The 21,301-nt window shown below is 50.6% G+C and overlaps 1 protein-coding gene across 1 annotated transcript in view; it reads right to left on the bottom strand.

Moving 5' to 3' along the window:
• Positions 1 to 16,411: 16,411 nt before the first annotated feature.
• The window catches only part of LOC131183962 (adhesion G-protein coupled receptor G1-like), a 51,805-nt gene continuing 46,915 nt past the window's right edge, over positions 16,412 to 21,301 (bottom strand). Inside the window, exon 13 of the mRNA XM_058154767.1 lies at positions 16,412 to 20,529. Within this exon, the coding sequence (XP_058010750.1) occupies positions 20,414 to 20,529 (116 nt within the window). The 3' untranslated portion in view covers positions 16,412 to 20,413. The remainder of the gene's footprint in view (positions 20,530 to 21,301) is intronic.

The raw sequence follows: 21,301 nt of genomic DNA, 5'->3' as shown, positions 1-21,301 counted from the left end.
GCCCGACGGTACCCTGAGGAGACCCCCCCATGGGAGCGCACTGGTCGATGGGAGGTCGCTGGTAGCAGCAGGCGGTCCCGTAAGTAATCCGGTCCTATGCCATGGAGCACTTTAAAGGTGGTAACTAACACCTTGAATTGCACCCGAAAGACCAGCGGAAGCCAGTGCAGCCTGCGCAGGAGATGTGTTATATGGGAGCAATGAGTCGCTCTATCACCCACGTGGCCACATTCTGAACCAGTTGGAGCCTCCAGGTGCTCTTCAAGGGGAGCCCCATGTATAGAGCGTTGCAGTAGTCCAGAGGGGAAGTGACGAGGGCATGAGTGATTGTGCATAAGGAATCCCGGTCTAAGAAGGGACGCAACTGGTGTATCAGGCGAACCTGATAAAAAGCTCCTCTGGCGACGGCCGTCATATGTTCTTCCAACGACAGCCGTGCATCCAGAAGGACGCCCAGATTGCGAACCTTCTCTGTGGGGGCTAATGACTCATCCCCCACAGACAGCGATGGCCTCAGCTGATTATACCGGGTTGCCGGCATCCACAGCCACTCGGTCTTGGCGGGATTGAGTCAGAGCCTGTTTTTCCCCATCCAGATCCGCACGGCCTCTAGACACCGGGACATCACTTCAACGGCTTCGCTGGGGTGGTTAGGGGTGGAAATGTACAGCGTACAGATGACACCGCACGCCAAAACCACGAATGATCTCGCCCAGGAGAGGCAAGAGAACCAACCCCTGGGGCACCCCACACAAGAGGCGCCTCACGGTCGATCTCTGCCCTCCCCGTCAACACCATCTGCGACTGGTCAGAGAGGAAGGAGGAGAACCACCGAAAAACAGTGCCCCCCACTCCCAACCCCTCCAGCCGCTGCAGCAAGATACCATGGTCGATGGTATCAAAAGCTGCTGAGAGATCTAATAGGACCAGGGCAGAAGAACAACCTCTATCCCGGGCCCTCCAGAGATCATCCACCAACGCGAGCAATGCCGTCTCAGTGCTGTACCCAGGTCGGAAGCCGGACTGGAACGGGTCCAGATAGACAGTTTCATCCAGGTACTGAGGGAGCTGATGCGCTACCACACTCTCAACAACCTTTGCCACAAAACGAAGGTTGGAGACCGGACGATAGTTCGATAAAACAGCGGGATCCAGGGAGGGCTTCTTGAGGAGGGGTCTTACCACAGCCTTTTTCAAGGCTGTAGGGAAGACACCCTCACTCAGAGAAGCATTAACAATTCCCTGGAGCCAGCCTCATGTAACCTCCTGTGTGGCCAGTACCAGCCAGGAGAGGCACGGGTCCCATAAACATGACCAGGTTTTTGATCACTTGCACTGTGTTGCTAAAGCAAAAAAAAGAAGTTGATGCCAATCATTCAGCCGACCCCCCCCCCCTGCAAAGCCCAGGCTTGCCAATCAGCCTCCCGCTGCTGTGAAGGATAGCTCCAGGTTTCACTTCGCAGCTTGTGCAGCAACCACAAGACACAATACAAAACAAACAACAAAAACAACAACAAACAGCCCCCCCCCGTTTTTTTCCTTTCCCCTCAAGTAATAGTTGATTATTAGAGCTCAGGGTGGTTTGTTAATTCCAAGTTTCCTTGGTCTGCATCACCAAGAAGCATAATTTAGAATTTATAGGAAGTCAGGAGAGAGGGGGGGAGGGGGGAGGGAGAGATAGAGAGAGGGAGAGAGGCTTTTCTAGTATCAAATCATTCCCTTCTTTCCACTACCAGGAGAACATTCCAGGTGGTCCATCCAACAGTTAAATTTTATGAATGAGATACTTTTGCATCTATGGAGGAAAGTGGAGCATTTCATTCAGCATCCATCCACAGAAAGCCTGGCCTTCAGCCACAGCTCCCCCAGGATGGGACCTCATGGGATTAAGAATTTACATCTCCCACCCAAACTCTAAGGACAGGACAGGACCTTTTGTACCTAAGAGGATTTACCCATCACCTTTAGAATAGCAAAAGACACAAGGCTCACTACATTGCACAACTCCCCTGGAACATCTCAAACACAAAACCCCAGAACCCTATGAAAATCCACCCACTCAATCAGACATTTTGTCAGCCACTCCAGAAACATTGCTGTGGTCACTGCTGTTTCTGGAAACCAAATCAACAGAGACTTTCTTTCTATGCAGCCTGCCTCCATTTTATTTCCAGGGTCTTTCTCCTGGCTTGGAACCGGACTGGATTTTTCTTCCCACCATTTTTTTTTCTTCTTAACTCCAGGAGAAATAAACAACAACAATAGAAGCCACAAACACCTGGTCCAAGAAAAGGTAATGGCAGCCACAAAATAAAGATGTTGGAAAAAAATGTTGCGCATTCTGAAGCGTGTGTGACTACACAACAACTTTCACGTCCAGTTCCCTTCCCAAACTTTGGTCACTAGCCACGGTCATCCCGGTCTTCAAAAAAGGAGACCCCAGCCTAGTTGAAAATTACAATAAAAACCTCAGCATATTTACCTTGTCTTTAGATAATAACTGGGATGTGCTTTGTTGGATTGCAGTATTCTGGTTGATGGGAGGCAATACACTTGTTTTCCACCTGGGCCGTTTGTGGTCTGAAGGAATCTGCTTTGACAACAACAACAAGAACAACAAAAATCACTTCCGGTTGGCGCCACCTTTCTCGCTGGGTGCTAATTTATGGCACTCCGCACTGGATATGGTAAAAGCTGGTGAAAACAGCGATGAACAGCTTTTCCCAGCTTCGATTTCCCTCTCTGGTTGAAAGAGAGAGAATAGAGCAGGCAGGGGGGAGTGGTAGATTCCCCTAGGGGCTTTGTTTTTGTTATGCAAAGTCCCAAAGGGTTGAGTCCCATTTAATCCTGCTTTAATCTCCAGTATTCAGCGCGCTCCTGCAAAAGCAGGAAAAGAGGAAGGTGTCCACCTCTGCTCAATTGATTTCTTTTTGTGGATTTCTATATGCAGACGGAAGAAGCACAAGTGAACAATTATTGGATTGCAAGTATTTTTGATTTCCTGACTTCCACCTTTTAAAAAGAGAATTTTTTCCCCCCCTTGCTTTAACTGACTGTTTAAAATGGCGTTTGAGAGCAACTGAAAGTAGAGCGAAGTAAAGTGGAAAGGAGCCTTGCTGAGAAACTGAAAGTGAATGGAGATTTTATCTTATTGTGTTGGACTGTGGACTGTTGGATTATATTAGTTTGTTTAAGTATTTCATAAGGGGATTCTCAGCAAGAACTTTGCCATGAAGGTTCTTTCAGAAGAATGGATTCGTGACTTTATACAGGATTATACAGAAAGAATGTATTTAATTATTCAAAAATACGAATTGATAAAAAATGGGGACGTTTTGGATGAGAGCTTGGAGGAAATTAACCAGTGTAATCGGTACTTGGAATATGGAATGGAGGTGTAAACAAAAATGGATAAAAATGAAGATATGATCATGAATAAACAAACTGATGTAAAGAGTCTTTTTCTAAAAAGTTTAGATGAAATGCCTGAATCTGTTACAAGAGGCTGCCTCCCAAACCGGAAAAATTCACAGGATTAATGCTTTCCAAGAGTTCTCTTTCCGGACTGATGGAATATATGGCAGTAACTTGTGGATTGTTGGACATAAGGAACTATTAGGAAATATTGTGATTGACTTTTTAAAAGGAGTAATGAAGGAAAGACAGAGACTAATGTCTCAAAAAAAATGGCAAGAGATAAAAGTATTATCCTGGAAAGAATTTTTTTTTTTAAATATTAACAAGAACAACAAAAATGAAGTTGTGAGAAAGTGAAGGAGCAGAGGAAGGAGCAGCTTTTTGTATGTTTCCAAGGGGAGTGTTGGTTTGCCTTCTGCGGAAGGATGAATATTATAATTTATTTGACTTTTCTAGCTGGGACAGACACCAGACCATCCGGATTGTATCAGCTGGAGCTGAGACAGTTTTTCATATGAACGGTTGGAAAATCTCTGCCACAAATTGTGAGAACTTGATTTATCACTGTAATGTATCTTTAAATGTTTTGGCGGGAAACAAGCACGTTGCTGATTGGTTGAAGCCGCCGGCTAAACTGTATTTAAAGAGAGGTTTTTCCCAGCCCGGGTTGCTGGGTCACTGTATATTAAAGAGCTGTTGTCACTTCCCTGGTCTCCTGCCTCGTTATTGCCCAAACATAACACTGGCGACGAAGGTGGGATACCAAGGCTAAAAGCACCAGGAAAGAGCTGAACGCACTACGAGGACCGAACCCAGCAAATTCAGGGCAGAAACGCAGCGATGGCCAGCTACACACCGCCCGCGCCGTTTGACCCATCCAAGGAGAAATGGGGGACATACATGACCCGTTTCGAGAGCTTCCTCGAGGCGAACGAACTGCAAGGAGTTCCAGATAACAGAAAAAGGGCTTATTTCCTGAGCCACTGCGGTCCCGAGGTCATCGACATCGCAGAAGCCCTGGCAGAGCCAACGCCGGTACAATCGGTATCGTGGCAAACTCTGCAGAACCTATTGAAGAACCATTTCGCGCCAACACCGTCCAAATACGTGCAACGTTTTGAATTTGGAGAGCGCAGACAGCAAGAGGGCGAGTCCATCAGCGAATACATGGCCGCCCTAAGGAAAGCCTCTAAATATTGTGGGTACCGAGATTTGGATGAGGAACTGTTGGAGCAACTCATCCGTGGGGTCAGGGACATTCGTTTGCGGAGGCGGCTGCTATCCAAGAGCAACCTAACGCTGGCAAACGCTCTGGACGAAGCCAGAGCTCATGAGATGTCCACCCAAGCAGCGGAAACCCTACAAAAGCCGCTCACACCAATGGTGAGCGCGAAATCAACTGTCGTGTCCCACTCCTCCGCTGACGGCTGGGTCCGGGAAATCCGAATCAGGCGTGCCTCTGCAGCTCTGCCCAAAGTCCCAGCAAAGTCCTCAGAGCAGGCAGGAGACCAGTAAGTGACTTCAGCAAGATAAGTTTGACTTTTGCCTGACTCAGAGACTGCCAGAAAGTAGATCCTTTATATAGGCCATGGGGTGTGGCTCCATGACTCAGCACTCATTAAGGCCTGCCCCTCCCTTCCCTCTGTAGCCTCCGCCTCTCCAATCTTCTGATGCGAGGGTCATACCAATCAGCTGTTGGTAATAAACCCTCCTCAGGCTCACCTGCTGTGGAGGAGGGGGAGGGGTGGTCTAGCTGCTCCGTTTGCCTGGGCATGGAGTCAGGGCTGGGGCAGGGAGATTCTCCTTCTGCAGTTTGTGGGGGCATGGAGCCAGGACTGGGACCGGGAGGCATACATTCCTCAGTGTGCGGGAGCAGGTAAGAAGGCCCCGGCTGCTCTGAGGGCGGGCAAGACACAACACTATCCCTCACCGCAGGGCCCTTCCCCCGGGGCTGACGATCGGGATGCGGTCGGGCCGGGTTCTGCTCGTGGAAGGCCCGCACCAGGTCCGGGGCGTGGACGTCGGAGGCGTTGACCCAGGTGAACTCGGTCCCATACCCTTGCCACGCCACCAGGTATTGGAAGCGCCCCTTCAGCCAGCGGGAGTCGCGTATGCTGTGCACCTCGTACTCCTCCGCCCCGTCCTTGTCGACAGCGACGAGTGGCGCCGGGCGCCGAAGGGGAGACGGCGGGGCCTCAGGGACCAGCAAGGACCGATGGAAGACGGGATGGATCCGCATGGAACGCGGCAGGGTCAATCGGTAGGCCACCGGATTGATGACCGCCTCGACGGGGAACGGACCGATGAACCGGTGGTCCAGTTTCTTCGCCGGCCGGTCGGACGGGAGATGCTTTGTGGAGAGCCACACGCGGTCTCCGACCACCAGTGGGGGTGTTGCCCGTCGGGAACGATCGGCGACCCGCTTGTAGTCCTCCTTCGCCCGATTCAGCTGCCGACGCACCATCTGCTGGACCGTGTGCAACTCGGAGAGAAAGGACTGTGTCTCGGGAACCGGGGAGTCCGGGGGCGCCAGAGGGAAGAGCCGCGGATGGTACCCTAAGTTGGCCTGGAACGGGGTGGTCTGGGTGGAGGTGTGTTGGGAGTTGTTGAAGGCGAACTCCGCCAGGGACAGGTAATCGCCCAGTTGTCCTGCTGTTGGTTCACGGCACCGGAGGTACTGCTCCAGGACGCCAATGATCTTCTCCGTCCCGCCGTCGGTCTCCGGATGGTGCGCCGACGACAGGCACACCTGCACTTCCAATGCGGCCATCAGGCTCTTCCAAAAGCGGGCCGTGAACTGCACCCCACGGTCCGACACCACCCTGTCCGGCAGGCCGTGGAGGCGGAAGACGTGCTGCAAGAAGAGACGGGCCGTCTTGGTGGCGGTGGGCAGCCCGCGGCACGGGATGAAGTGTGCCATCTTGGTGAGCATGTCCACCACCACCAGCACCGTGGTGAACCCCGAGGAAGGTGGCAGGTCCGTCAGGAAGTCCATGGAAATCGCCCCCCAGGGTCTGTCAGGAGTCGGCAAGGGCTGGAGGAGACCGGGAGGGGCCCCCGTTTGCCGGCATGGCACGCAGGACGTCACATAGGCATGGACATCATGCCGCACCCGGGGCCACCAGAAGGTCCGCGTTACCAGGTTGAGAGTCTTGAAAAACCCGAAATGGCCCGCGGCAGGGTTGTCGTGGCACTGGGTTAGGACGAGGGACCGGAGCGGCCCCGTGGGCACATACAACCGCCCCCGGAACTTGAGTACGTCGTCTTCCAATGTCCACGGAGACGTGGGGCCCGCCTCCGCTAGCCGCTGCTGAGACCAGGCGTCTTGGCGCTGCGCCTCTCGCACCCGGGCCCGTAAGTCCACCGGTTCCCGGGCGGCGGCCAAGGCTTCCGCCAGCAGTACAGTCCGTGGAGGAAGAGGGTCTTGGGCGCTCAGGTACTCCGCTTACGGGACAGGGCGCCCGCCCGGTTGTGGCCACTGGGGATATAGGTGACGCGGAAGTTGAACCGGGCAAAGAACAGCGACCACCGGATCTGCCGCTGGTTCAACTTCCGAGCCGTGGTGAGATGTTCGAGGTTCCGATGGTCCGCTCGACCTCCACCTGATGCCGGGCCCCTCCAGGTGGTGCCGCCACGCCGAACGCGCCTTGATAGCCAGCAACCCTTTTCCCAGATGGTATAGTTGCGCCGGAAGGGTTGAGCTTCGCGAGTAGTACGCGCAGGGAAAAGAGTGCCGCCATCCGCCGGGCCTGTAGCAGCACCGCCCGAGGCGACGTTGGAGGCGTCCGTCTCCACCACAAAAGGCCGGTGCGGGTCGGGATGTCGCAGGATGGGCTCCGTGACGAAAGCCTTCCTGAGAGCCGTGAAGGCTTCCTCCTGCGGGGGACCCCACCGGAACGGGGCCTTCTTCTGAAGGAGCTGGGTGAGCGGAGCCGCCAGCGTGGCGAAGCCCGGGATGAAGGTCCGATAGTAATTGGCGGCCCAGCAGCCGCTGGACATCCTTCACCCGACGCGGGCTTCCCAGCTGCTCAGGGCCTCCACCTTGCGCTGGTCCATGGCGATCCTCGGTGAGAGGATGTGCCCGAGGAACTCAATGGACGACGGAGGAAAAACACTTCTCCAGCTTGGCGAGAGCTGGTGCTCCGCAGGCGCTGCAGGACCAGGCGGAGGTGCTGAGGTGACTTTCCTGGACCGAGTAGACCAGGATGTCCAGGTAGATCACCACGAACCGATCCAACATGTCCCGGAACACATCGCTCATAAAATGTTGGAAGACGGCGGGGCGTTGGTCAGCCCGAACGGCATGACCGTGTACTCGTAGTGTCCGTGCGGGTGCCGAACGCCGTCTTCCACTCGTCCCCTTCACGCATCCGCACCAGGTTGTAGGCCCCGGAGGTCGAGCTTGGTAAAGATGGAGGCCTCCGCAGCCGTCCATCAGCCCGGATGAGCGGCAGGGGTAGCGATTCCGCACCGTGATGGCGTTCAGCCGGCGGTAGTCGCAACACAGGCGCAAATCCCCGCCTTCTTTTTACGAAGAGGACCGGGGCCGACAGAGGGACTTGAAGGCCGGATGAACCTCGGGCCAGATTTTTGTCCAGAAAGTCCCTGAGGGCGCCAACTCGGCTCGGACATGGAATACAGGCGTCCCGTGGGCAGCGGGCGCCGGGTTGCAGGTCCACGGGCAGTCGAGGGGCCGGTGCGGGGTAAGCGGTCCGCCTCCTTTCGCTGAAGACGCCAGCGAAGTCCTGCAGCTCGGGGCACGGCGACGGCCGGGTGAAGACGCCTGGCCGGCGCAGGTGTGGCGGATGTGGTCAACACACTGCAGGCTGGGAAACGAGATGGCGTTCCGCGACTAGGCCACCTGAGGGTCGTGCGTCCGCAGCCAGGCCAGTCCGAGGATCACTGGGAAGTGGAGATCCGCCGTCACGTAGAAGCGAATCGCCTCCTCGTGGTCCCCGATGGCGAGGCGCAAGGGCTGCGTGGCGAAGTTAATGGGTCCGGCCACCAGCTCCCTCCCGTCGATGGTCTCGACGCTCATCGGAGGGTCTACCGGAACCAAGGGGACACCAAAATGGTCCACGAAGGCCCGGTCCATAAAGTTCGTGGTGGCCCCCGAATCTACCAGCGCGTGTGCCGGGATCCCTTCCGGCCGGTCACCCACCCACACCCGGGTGTCCAAAATCAGGTGCCGAGGGGCCCGGGTCCACGCCGCCATTGCTGGGGGGGGGCTGGTCCGTGGCCCGGCCTGGGGTTCCCCCGGGGCCGGCCCTGCCCCGTTTCCCGACTGGCCAGGCCGGGATTCGGGGACGGGCGTACGTGCTCCGCCGCGCTTCCTGGGGCATGCGGCGGCGAAATGGCCGGGCTCCCCACAGTACAAGCACAGCCCCCCTTGGCGCCTCCGGCTCTGCTCCTGGGCCGTCAGGCGAGGCCTGGCCGCTCCTAACTCCATGGGCTCTCGGTGGCGGCCACGGCGCGGGTGGCCCGGGACGGGTCGGCACGGGTCGAGGAGGCGACGGTCTTTGACGGTTGCGGGCGGCGACAGGACGGGCGTTGCTGGAGACGGGTGTCGAGGCGCAGGCAGAGGGGCACCAGGTCAACGAGGGTCCGCGGCGCCTCCACCCGAGCCAGCTCGTCCTGGAGCTCTTCCGAAAGGCCCCTCTTGAACGCGTCCGCTAGTGCCGTGTCGTTCCAGTCCGAATCATGGCACAGCAACCGGAATTCCGCGATGTACTCCCGGAGGGGGCGGGGCCCTTGTTGGATCTCTCCGAGGCGCCAGGCAGCCGTCTGGGCCCGCACAGGGTCTTTCTTACATCAGGCGTAGTTGCCCCCAGAACCCCTGGTAGTCCGTCAGCAAGGGGCTTTCCCTGAGCACCAAGGGCGTGGCCCACTGCGCAGCCTGGCCAGACAACAGGTTCATCACGAAGGCCACCCTGGCCCGGTCATCTGGAAAGTCCCCCGGCCGCATTGCCATGTAGGTCTGGCACTGGGCCATGAAGGCCGGGAACATCTCCATCCATCCTGAGAACTTCTCCGGCACCGGTACCGGGCTGTGGCGCTGAGGAGGAGGAGGAGGAGGAGGAGGAGGAGGTTGGACTGCTGGGGCATTCCCAGCAGCCAGTTGAGCAGCCAGCTGGGCGACTTGCTGTTGCAGTTGCTGGTTATCTGTTTGTAGCTGCTGCACAATCAGCGCCAGCTGTTGCTGATCCATCTTGTAGATGTGTGAGGAGTCAGGCAAGATGTCGTGTCCCACTCCTCCGCTGACGGCTGGGTCCGGGAAATCCGAATCAGGCGTGCCTCTGCAGCTCTGCCCAAAGTCCCAGCAAAGTCCTCAGAGCAGGCAGGAGACCAGTAAGTGACTTCAGCAAGATAAGTTTGACTTTTGCCTGACTCAGAGACTGCCAGAAAGTAGATCCTTTATATAGGCCATGGGGTGTGGCTCCATGACTCAGCACTCATTAAGGCCTGCCCCTCCCTTCCCTCTGTAGCCTCCGCCTCTCCAATCTTCTGATGCGAGGGTCACACCAATCAGCTGTTGGTAATAAACCCTCCTCAGGCTCACCTGCTGTGGAGGAGGGGGAGGGGTCTAGCTGCTCCGTTTGCCTGGGCATGGAGTCAGGGCTGGGGCAGGGAGATTCTCCTTCTGCAGTTTGTGGGGGCATGGAGCCAGGACTGGGACCGGGAGGCATACATTCCTCAGTGTGCGGGAGCAGGTAAGAAGGCCCCGGCTGCTCTGAGGGCGGGCAAGACACAACATCAACTCCGGTCCACCACGAAGAAATCCAGACCGAATCAGACGGTGAGGATGAGGAAGGAGTCTTCCACACCGGGGGACCGAGACAAGAAGACCAGGATGACTGCGGAAGTTGCGGAGGGCAACACCAGCGTCAACAATGCAAGTTCAGGGACGCTACATGTCGGCGGTGCGAAAAGAAGGGGCACCTGGCTCAAGTCTGTCGAGCACCCCAACCTTCCCGCCGAAAATTCAAACCAACCAATCAGAGCGCGGGTGTTCTGTTTCCCTTCCCCCAATACTCCCAGCAAAGAGTCCGTCAGAGGCCTTCCTTTTTTCCTTTTATTTACATAGATACATGTCCTGGCCACGTCTACCCACGGGCCTGCCAAGTTTCTGGAGATAACGAGGAAATTATAGATAAGGCCAGAATTACTCACAAATATATTCTTCCCTCCATTGAAACAGTTAGCTCGCGCCAATTCATTAGCTCGCGCCAACTCATTACTTTGTCCAAGACAAAAAACCAGGAAGTCCCGCCTCCTATTTATAGTCTCTGCAGATGTCACTGCATGACAATTATGACTTGGCTTTGTCCCAACTCTTCCGCTGCTGCGCACGGCGATCACGTCTACGTAATCTTGCATCGCTCCAAAACTGTTCTTGGGGCGTTGCCAAATCAGAAGGAGGCTCCATGGAATCAGGCTGTGCCGGCCCCTCCTCCTCCCTTTGAGTGGGTGCCAGGGAGGGAAAGGGCTCAAGAGAAGCAGGGCTGGCCAGGTCTTCTCCCTCACTTTCTGAATCATCCGAGTCCAGGAGTCCGGGTCCAGGAACCTGGGTCACAACAGCGGGATCGGCAAGGCGACCCGTGATTGGTCAAAACAAAAAGGGCGCGAAGTCAAATCGAACAACCGTAATAGTGGGTCGTGCAGCGACCCGTTTAGAGAAGAAAATCTTCACAAAACCAAAAATCGAAGGAGTGCCGTGCCGACTGGAGGTGGACACAGGGTCAGCGATCACAATCATGTCCTGGGACACTTTTGCGAAAGCTTTACCGAACATCGCCAAGCGCAAACTGCGAACACAGCGGCTAAAAGTTCAAGACTACCAGGGGAATCGCATCCCTGTTCGAGGGACAACATCCGTCCGCGTCGAGTACGGACCACACAAGAAAACCCTGCCCATCACGATAGTCGAGGGGACCCTGCCAAGCTTGTTGGGACTAGACTGGTTTCGAGCATTGGGCATGGGAGTGACTGGCATCTACAGAAACGACTTTAACCTAAAGGACGCCCTCATGGAAGAATTCGAAGATGTTTTCAAGGACTGCCTGGGCAAGTACAAGGGGACCCCTATTTCTTTCAATTTAGACCCCCAGGTAGCCCCCATACGGTTAAAAGCAAGGAGGGTCCCTTTTGCCCTTAAACCCAAGATCGACAAGGAAATAGACAAACTAGTCAGTCAGGGGATACTAGTGCCAGTCGATCATGCAAAGTGGGAGACGCCAATCGTCACCCCAGTGAAACCAGATGGGTCAGTTAGAATCTGCGCTGACTACAAGGCGACCTTAAACAAAGCCTTGCAAAAGAGCGCTTACCCGGTTCCAGTTGTGCAACACTTGCTGCACTCGTTGGGGCAAGGGCACATTTTTGCTAAATTAGATTTGGCCCAAGCCTATCAACAGCTGCCCGTAGATGCAAACACAGCCGAAGCCCAGACAATTGTAACACACAGAGGTGCCTTTAAATGTACCAGATTACAGTTTGGAGTGAGTGCGGCACCTGGCCTCTTTCAAAATTTAATGGAGCGACTTCTGCAAGGGCTCCCGGGGGTGGTCCCATATTTTGATGATGTGTTGGTATCCGCCGAGAATTTGGAAGAACTAGGGGAGCGTTTGAGAAAAGTTTTGGGCATTTTCCGGTCAGCCGGTCTAAAAGTTAAATTGAACAAATGCCAAATAGGGGTAGAATCCGTTGATTTCTTGGGCTACCGAATAGACAAGGAAGGAATTCACCCCACAGAGAGCAAAATCAAGGCAATAAAAAAGGCCCCAGCACCCAGAAACAAAACAGAGCTACAGGCATTTCTGGGCCTATTGAATTTTTACGCGGTTTTTTTAAAAAATAAGGCAACTGTTGCCGAGCCGCTACATAAGTTACTGGGAAAGAATGCTGTTTGGTCTTGGGGAAAGGCAGAAGCTAGAGCATTCGAGGCAGTAAAAAACCTATTATCGAACGATAGTTTACTGATCCAGTACAATAGCACAATGCCAGTGGTGCTAGTTTGCGACGCATCCCCCTATGGGGTGGGGGCTGTGCTCAGCCACAGATTCCCGAATGGCACAGAAGCCCCAATAGCCTTCTACTCCAGAACGATGTCCTCGGCAGAGAGGAACTATAGTCAGTTGAATAGGGAAGCCCTAGCCATAGTTTCAGGAGTGAAAAAATTTCACGAATACGTTTTTGGTCGAGACTTTGAAATTATTACAGACCATAGACCACTATTAGGGTTGCTGGCTGGCGACCGGCCAACACCCGTGGCACTCTCGCCCCGATTGACCCGATGGACTATTTTTCTAGCTGCCTACTCATATAAACTGCGGCATCGGCCAGGAAAGGAGTTGGGGCATGCGGACGCATTAAGCAGATGCCCACTGCCAGGGGCGATCGAGGACCCCACTCCGGGGGCACCCATACTGTTAATTGACTCTCTGGACTCTGGCCCAGTCACGTCTAAGGAGGTGGCTCGGGCTTCATACCGGGACATTACGTTGAGAACTGTAATTGGTTGGGTTCAAAGAGGGTGGCCCGCTGCGCCGGGCGAGCGTTTCAAAGAATTTGTTAAGAAAAGCGGGGAATTATCAGTGCAAGGGGGTTGCCTGCTCTGGGGGGATAGGGTGGTAGTTCCAGAGAAACTACGGGGAAAAGTTCTGGAACTTCTGCACGAAGGTCACCCCGGGATCGTGAGAATGAAGGGTTTAGCTAGGAGCTATGTGTGGTGGCCACTAATGGACAAAGAGATTAGCGACAAGGTTGGCAGATGCCAAGCGTGCCAGGAGTCCAGACCACTACCACCCACGGCCCCAATCCGAGAGTGACTACTCATTGATTGAACCCACAGTTGACTCTAGCTGAGAAAAAACGGGGGACTTATCTGGTGCAGACGAGGTCCAGCGACACCATCCGGTCCTTCCTGAGGACAGCAGGCACGACTCGGCAAGTAATCCAAGGCCGGATGGCCTGGAGGAGGAGCTGAGAGGAACGAGCAGTCCCTCCGGTCAGCTCGACTCACTCCCAGAAAATGAACTGCGCAGGTCCGGGAGAGTTAGGAAACGCCCAGCGTACCTGCGCGACTACGTAGAGAAATAATATGCTAAATGTATGCAAATATGAGTAAAGTGTTTTCTGGGAGGGAAGGAGTGTAATGTATCTTTAAATGTTTTGGCGGGAAACAAGCACGTTGCTGATTGGTTGAAGCCGCCGGCTAAACTGTATTTAAAGAGAGGTTTTTCCCAGCCCGGGTTGCTGGGTCACTGTATATTAAAGAGCTGTTGTCACTTCCCTGGTCTCCTGCCTCATTATTGCCCAAACATAACAATCACCATTTATTGTTGTGGCCCTCCAGCAGCCAAATCAGAGGAGGAGGAGGAGGAGGAGGAGGAGGGGGAGGGGGAGGGGGAGGAGGAGGAGGAGGCATGGCATCAAGGGAACCTGAGAGCTCTGAAGGAGAAGAGGAAATGGAGCTGGCAGAGAGAAAGAGACAGAGGTGGAGCCTGGGCCGTCCGTCAGCCCTCAGATGGAGAGTCAACAGCCCCCAGGTATGGAGGTGGCTGATGAGGAAGAGGAGGAGGAGCTGGATCCAGAGCCTGACACATGGATGCGCAGAAGCCAGAGGAGAGGAGAGCAGTGGAAATCTATGGGCCGGTCCTTTGGACAGAAGAGCCACTGTTGCTAGCGAAGCCCCACCCTAGGTCTGGGGATAAAAGGCAGGGGGCAGAGATGAATAGATGTGGCAGACAACTATTCATCTTCCGGACGGACAGATTTGTTAGCCTGCGGTGAGAGAGAAACTTTTCATCGGGGCTGCTGGAGCTCCTAATAAAGCAATCTTTGAGTTCACCTCAGAGGGTTTGTTGTGTTTGGGAAGCTGGGTCAGAACATTTATTTACTGACTGTTTGAAGTTATAACAAATAGTTTACAACTGAAAAAAGGGACTTTGTTTTTCTCACTCAGAACCATTGCAGCATCCCTATGGTCATGTGATCAAAGTTTGAAAGCTTGGCAACTGGCATGTACTCGTGCCGGATGCAGCGTCCCGGGTCATGTGATCCCCTTTTGCAACTTTTTGACAAGCAAAGTCACAGGAGAAGCCAGATTCACTTAACAACCGTGTTACTAACTTAACATCTTTAGTGGTTTGCTTAACAGCTGTTGCAAGAAAGGTCATAAAATGGGGCCAAACTCATTTAGAAAAGCTCCTGCTCAGCAACATAAAATTTGGCCTCAGTCCCCTCCCTCCTTCTGTCTCTCCCCCTCCCATTTTTCCCATCTCTCTCTCCATCTCCCTTGCCTTTCCCTCTCCCCTCTCCCTCTTCCTTTCTCCCTTTCTCTCTTTTCCTCCTTCCTCCCCACTTGCTCTCTCTTTCCCTCCCTCCCTGATGCCCTCCCCTTTCCCTCTCCCTTTGCTTTCCCTCCCCTCCCTCTCTCTTCCTCTCCCCTCCCTAACCCTCCCAAGATCTATCTATACCTCCCTCCCATCACCATTCCCCTCTTTCCCCTCTTTTCTCCCTCTCTCTTCCCCCTCCCCCTTCTTCCCCCCTTTTATGCTTAATATTTCCTCTGCTTTTCACTTCCCTTTTTTCTACCCCTACCCCTTCTTCCTCCCCACGCCCCTCTCTGTCCTTTTCCCCCTCTCTGTCCCCCCTCTTCTTCTTCTTCATCATCTCCCTCCACCACCCTGACTCTCCCTCTTATCCTGATCCTCACGCTAACCCTGATCCCAACCCAAACACTCACCCTCACTGATCACTGGTTACAAAAAATGAGAAGATTCCCCAGAAACCAGGAGCCCCTCTCAAGACAAACCTGCCCCTTAGGAGGCATCTTCATTCTGATAACTGATAACTGGCAGCAACTGACAATTTAGCCTGCAAGTGTGAGGTCATAAAGCCACCAGAATCCCCAAGGAGATGACCCGCCTCCCTTTATCCCCCACTCAGAGGTCACCTGCTCCACCTTTTCTACCTTCACCAATGCCAGGCAAACGTCTCTAGGAAGCTACCACACTAAAAGCTGCCTGTTTCTCATTCCTTGCTCTGAAGGCGGAGCTCTTTGGGTGTAGACTGCCTCTTCTCAAAGAAGCTCTGCTGGTTTCCTGAGCAGGATGCATTGGGGCAGCTATAGGTCAGCTTCTCATCTGATTCCCTTTCTGTTGCCGTGCTGATTTTTTTTCTTTTTGTCCCAACATCCTTTTGGGTCAACTCTCAATTTGGATTTAAGGTTTGGCATGTTGGACATCCCACCATGGTATTGGAAAATATAATTTGGCTGGCAAAAGAAATGGAGCACAACCTCTGATCTTAAGACATTGGGGCCATGGGGGAGATTCTATCTTCTCTTTCTCTAGTATTTGGACTTTGGTGCACAGGACAAAAAGGAGGATGCCTTCTAATGAAGTCTAGTCTAATGTAAAGAAGGACAGCAGTATTCCAATATTTGAGGGGCTGCCACGAAGGAGGTTCACCTTCTCTCCAAAGCACCTGAAGGCAGGACAAGAAGCAACGGATGGAAACTAATCAAGGAGAGAAGCAACCTGGAACTAAGGAGAAATTTCCTAAGAGAACAATTAATCAGTGGAACAAGTTGCCTCCAGAAGTTGTGGATGCTCCACTGGAGATTTCCAAGAAGAGATTGGACAGACATTTGTCCAGGATGCTATAGGAACTCTATAGGAGTTGAGGAGGGGATTGGATTAAAAGATTTCCAGAATCCCTTCCATCTCTGTTCTTGTGTTATTCATCCATTCCAAGTATAATTAACAGCTGAGCTGTGATGTGGGCCAAAGGGACATTGCCTGGAAAACTGGCAGAGAACTGCCATAATCAGTGTTGCTCATGTGGATAGCTTAGTAGAATTGTTGTACTAAGAATAGAATAGAATAGAATAGAATAGAATAGAATAGAATAGAATAGAATAGAATAGAATAGAATAGAATAGAATAGAATAGAATTTATTGGCCAAGTGTGATTGGACACACAAGGAATTTGTCTTGGTGCATATGCTCTCAGTGTACATAAAAGGAAAAAAAATACCTTCATCAAAGATACAACATTTACAACACAAATGATGGTCATAGGTTGCAATTTAACCCTTAATGATAGCAACAAAAAGTTACAGTCATACAGTCATAAGTGGAAAGAGATTGGTGATGGGAACGGTGAGAAGATTAATAGTACTGCAGATTTAGTAAATAGTTTGACAGTGCTGAGGTATTTATTTGTTTAGCAGAGTGATGGCCTTCGGGAAAAAACTGTTCTTGTGTCTAGTTGTTCTGATGTGCAATGCTCTATAGCATCGTTTTGATGGTAGGAATTGAAACAGTTTATGTCCAGGATGTGAGGGATCTGTAAATATTTTCACAGCCCTCTTTTTGATTCGTGCAGTATACAGGTCCTCAATGGAAGGCGGGTTGGTAGCAATTATTTTTTCTGCAGTTCTAATGATCTTCTGAAGTCTGCGTCTTTCTTGTTGGGTTGCAGAACCAAACCAGACAGTTATAGAGGTGCAAACGACAGACTCAATAATTCCTCTGTAGAACTAGATCAGTAGCTCCTTGGGCAGTTTGAGCTTTCTGAGTTGGCACAGAAAGAACATTCTTTGTTGCGTTTTTTTGATGATGTTTTTGATGTTAACTGTCCATTTTAGATCTTGTGATATGACAGAACCTAGACATTTGAAGGTTTCTACTGTTGATACTGTGTTGTCAAGTATTGTGAAAGGTGGAAGTATGGAAGGGTTTCTCCTAAAGTCTACCACCATTTCTACAGTTTTGAATGTGTTCAGTTCCAGATTGTTACGGTCGCACCACAAGGCTAGTTGTTCGACCTCACGTCTATATGCGGATTCATCATTGTCTCAAATGAGACTGATCACTGTTGTGTCATCTGCAAACTTCAGTAGTTTAACAGATGGATCATTGGAGATGCAGTCACTGGTATACAGAGAGAAGAGAAGTGGGGAGAGCACACAGCCTTGGGGGCCCCCTGTGCTAATTTTACAGGTATCTGAAGTGATTCCGCTTAGCTTCACCTGCTGCTTCCTGTTTGTTAGGAAGCTTGTGATCCACTACAGATCTGTTCAGGTACTTGTAGCTGGTTTAGCTTAGTTAGAAGAGTGTCTGGAATGATGGTATTGAATGCTGAACTAAAGTCTACAAAGAGGACCCTTACATAGGTCTTTGGAGACTCAAGATGTTGTAGGATGTAGTGCAGAGCCATATTAACAGCATCATCTGTTGATCTATTTGCTCGGTATGCAAATTGCAAGGGGTCTAACAGTGGATCCGTGATGGTTTTCAACTAGGAAAGCACTAGCCTTTCAAAGGCTTTCATGACTACAGATGTTAAAGCAGCTGGTCTGTAGTCATTCAGTTCCTTGATAGTGGGCTTCTTCGGCACTGGGATGATGGTAGAGCGTTTGAAGCAAGAAGGAACATAGCACATCTCTAGTGATTTATTGAAGATATGGGTGAAGATGGGGGCCAATTGGTCAGCACAGACTTTTAAGCAAGAAGGAGTTATCTTGTCTGGGCCTGGAGCTTTTCCTGGCTTTTGTCTGTGAAACAGGTCCTGCATTTCCTTTTCTGTGATCACTAGGGGTTGTGAACCCAATGGGATGGGGTCAGTTGTACAGTTGTACCTGTAAGCAGGTACAAGGTGAATCATGCAATGATCAGAGTGTCCTACAGCTGCACGTGGTAAAGACCAATAAGCATATTTTAGTGTTGTGTAGCAGTGGTCTAACATATTGTTGCCTCTAGTGGGACAATCGACATGCTGAAAGTATTTTGGTAGCTCTTTCCTTAAGTTTGCTTTGTTTAGATCTCCCAAATAATGGCCAGTGAATACATGTTAGATGTAGACTGAAAAGGAGCAGTCTACATCTAAAATGTAGTTAACATGGCTCCAACATGGTTTTTAAATAAGGCTATATAGAAAGCACCTCTCTGTTAATTAATTGTGAAATCCAAATACCAATCCAAAGGAATAATTTCAAAAATTGCACGAACCAACTTAGTGTAGTAGGGCTGTGGCTTCCCATAAATTTCCATGGAGGATTAAGTGAAGAAGAAAAAAACTCTCTTAAAAACTCTTTAGGGATTCAACAGTCTAAAACCTCTAGGAATGGGATTTTGTGCTTTAGAAATTAACATAGCATTTATCCAGAAGGAAGGTTCACTTTTTTTCTATCAAATATTTCATTTTAAAGTGAGAGGGTTTCTTATTTTACTGAGAATATATAAATTGAAGCTGATAGCTCTGTCCTGACTAATTTTCCTTTTGAGAGTACTAATTACTGGATTAACACACTTACAGTTTTGCATGGCATAAACTAGCCATACAATATGGATGCACAGTGTCTGTTAAACCACTATTCTGCTTCACAGCTTCTTAGTCCACATGTTAATTTAGATCCCCTAATCCCTAGCCTCAGCAACTTTAAGATATGTGGAGGTCAACTTTCAGAATTCAGTTTTAAAATATACGGACTTCAATTCCCAGAATTCAGCAAAAATGTGCGGACTTCAAACCCAAGAATTCAACTGTAAGATGTGTGGATTTCAATTCCGGGATTTTAGCTTAAGACATGTGGGCTTCAACTCCTGAAATTCAGCTTTAAGTTGTGTGGACTTCAGCTCCCAGAATTCAATTGTAGGATGTGTGGACTTCAATTCCCAGAATTCAACTTAAGATGTGTGGGCTTCAACTCTCAGAATTCCCGGGCCAGCTCTCCTAGCTGGGGAATTCTAGGAAATAAAATCTAAAAGTTTAGATTTTTAAAGTTGTAATTGTTGAGAAACACTGCTGTAATGTCCCATTAAGCAGGGAATCCCTGCTAACCAGGTCACATCACTGCCTTTTATACAATCTGGCAATTTCTCACATTTAAATGCTGAAGGGTACGACGCCCATATGTGGTTCCAATAGAAGAAAAACTCTGTCACTTAGGGTTGAATTGAGAAGTCTTTAGCGCTCTCCTGAGCTTGCTTGCAGATGTTTCATGACCCAACTAAGCAACATCATCAGCATCAAGGGATATATACTGGCCATATTTTTTAAAAAAAAATCCATATTCTTTCTGATAGCCACAAACAATAGTTTCAGGTTATCAAAATAGAACAATGCTGAAAACAAAATTCCCATATATCATCCAATAAAATGGTCAAGCAGACATCCCTTGAAAGGATACAGATAGGAAGGGGGTCAAAAAAAGCAAGCACTCAGTCCCAGCCCTGCCCCCTTCTTTGACTCCCTTCCTGCAGACTCCCCCACGCCTGGCTTCGTTTCACTCTCCACAACTTTTCTCCTGGCACACAACCACACACAAATGGTTGTTTGAGCTACATTTTGTCCAGATGTAATTAAGTAGATACCGGCACTAATAAAAAATTGTCTCTAATACACATGGTTTAAATTTCAATGCACTCTCATCAACTTTTCACACCATAGAAATTTTTTAAAAATATTTACATTAGAGCCATACAAATACAGGTAGTTCTTGACTTATGACCACAATTGAGCCCAAAATTTCTGTTGCTAAGAGAGATATTTGTTAAATGAGTTTTTCCCCATTTTACAAACTTCCTTACCACAGTTGATAAGTGAACCACTGCCGTTGTTAAGTTAGTTACACAGTTCTTAAGTGAATCTGGCTTCCCCATTGACTTTGCTTACAGAAGGTCACAAAAATATGTGTCAGTTGCTAAGTGTCTGAATTTTGATCACATGTCTGTGAGGATGTCGCAATAGTTGTAAGTATGAAGAATGGTCAAATCACTTTTTTCAGTGCCGTTGTAAGTTTGAAAGTCACTAAACAAACTATTGTAAGTCAAGATTTCCTATATTGAAGGAAAACAGATTGGTCTCATCCCGAAGCTACTCAGAGGTATGAAGTCACCCAAGTCCACCAAAGAATTGTTTGATTGAGTTTCCAGGAAGATCCTCCCATGAACGTTTCACATCCAAAGTCCTCCTGGCCAGGACAAGATCAGATGCTGGTGCTGCTGGACTGGAGCTTCAGGCTGTTGGAAGTCATGCACTGCATGGAATTCGACCTGCGAGACTGTAGGACTTTGGCCAAGTACCAAAGGAAGATGAGGAAGCCTGGAGAAACAGGAGGAGATCACAGATGTTAAACAGTTCCTGGAAGGGAGTGGGGAATTCAGACACATGGATAGAACTGCAGTGTAATGCTGTATTGTAGGAATAATCTTGAGGAAAGGAGGAAGACCTGCAGCTAAGACAACAGATAGATAAAAGGAATTTGAGTCTGGGGCAGAAATGTAATCTGAGAAAGCATCTCAGATAGGAACCGCTCTAGTTTACGTAAAGATAAAGGGAGGAAGGTGGAAGTGTAATCACACTTGCAAGTTTCTGTTACTTATAATAAAAGTAGACAATAGAATAATAGAGTTGGAGCTGGAGAAACAGAAAATAAGCAGTTCCTGGAAGGGAGTGAGGAATTTGGACACACAGATAGAACTGCAGTGTAATCAGAGGTGGTATTCAGCAGGTTCTGACCAGTTCTGGAGAACCGGTAGCAGGAATTTTTAGTAGTTTGGAGAACCGGTAAATACCACCTCTGACTGGCCCCGCCCCCATCTATTCTTTACCTCCCGAGTCCCAGGAAATGGGAACTTTGCAGCATCCTTCCCCTGAAGTAGGGTGGGAATGGAGATTTTACAGTATCATTCCCCTGCCATGCCCACCAAGCCACACCCACCAAGCCATGCCACGCCCACCAAGCCACGCCCAGAGAACCGCTAGTAAAAAAAATTTGAATCCCACCGCTGAGTGTAATATAGCAGTATAGGAATGACCTTGAGGAAAGGAGGAAGAGCTGCAGCCAAAGAAACAGATAGATTAAAGAAATTTG

Source organism: Ahaetulla prasina, chromosome 12 (assembly GCF_028640845.1).
Source record: "Ahaetulla prasina isolate Xishuangbanna chromosome 12, ASM2864084v1, whole genome shotgun sequence".
NCBI classification, from domain to species: domain Eukaryota; kingdom Metazoa; phylum Chordata; class Lepidosauria; order Squamata; family Colubridae; genus Ahaetulla; species Ahaetulla prasina.
Note: the sequence above shows the minus strand (reverse complement) of the source record. Positions and strands in the feature narration are given on the sequence as shown.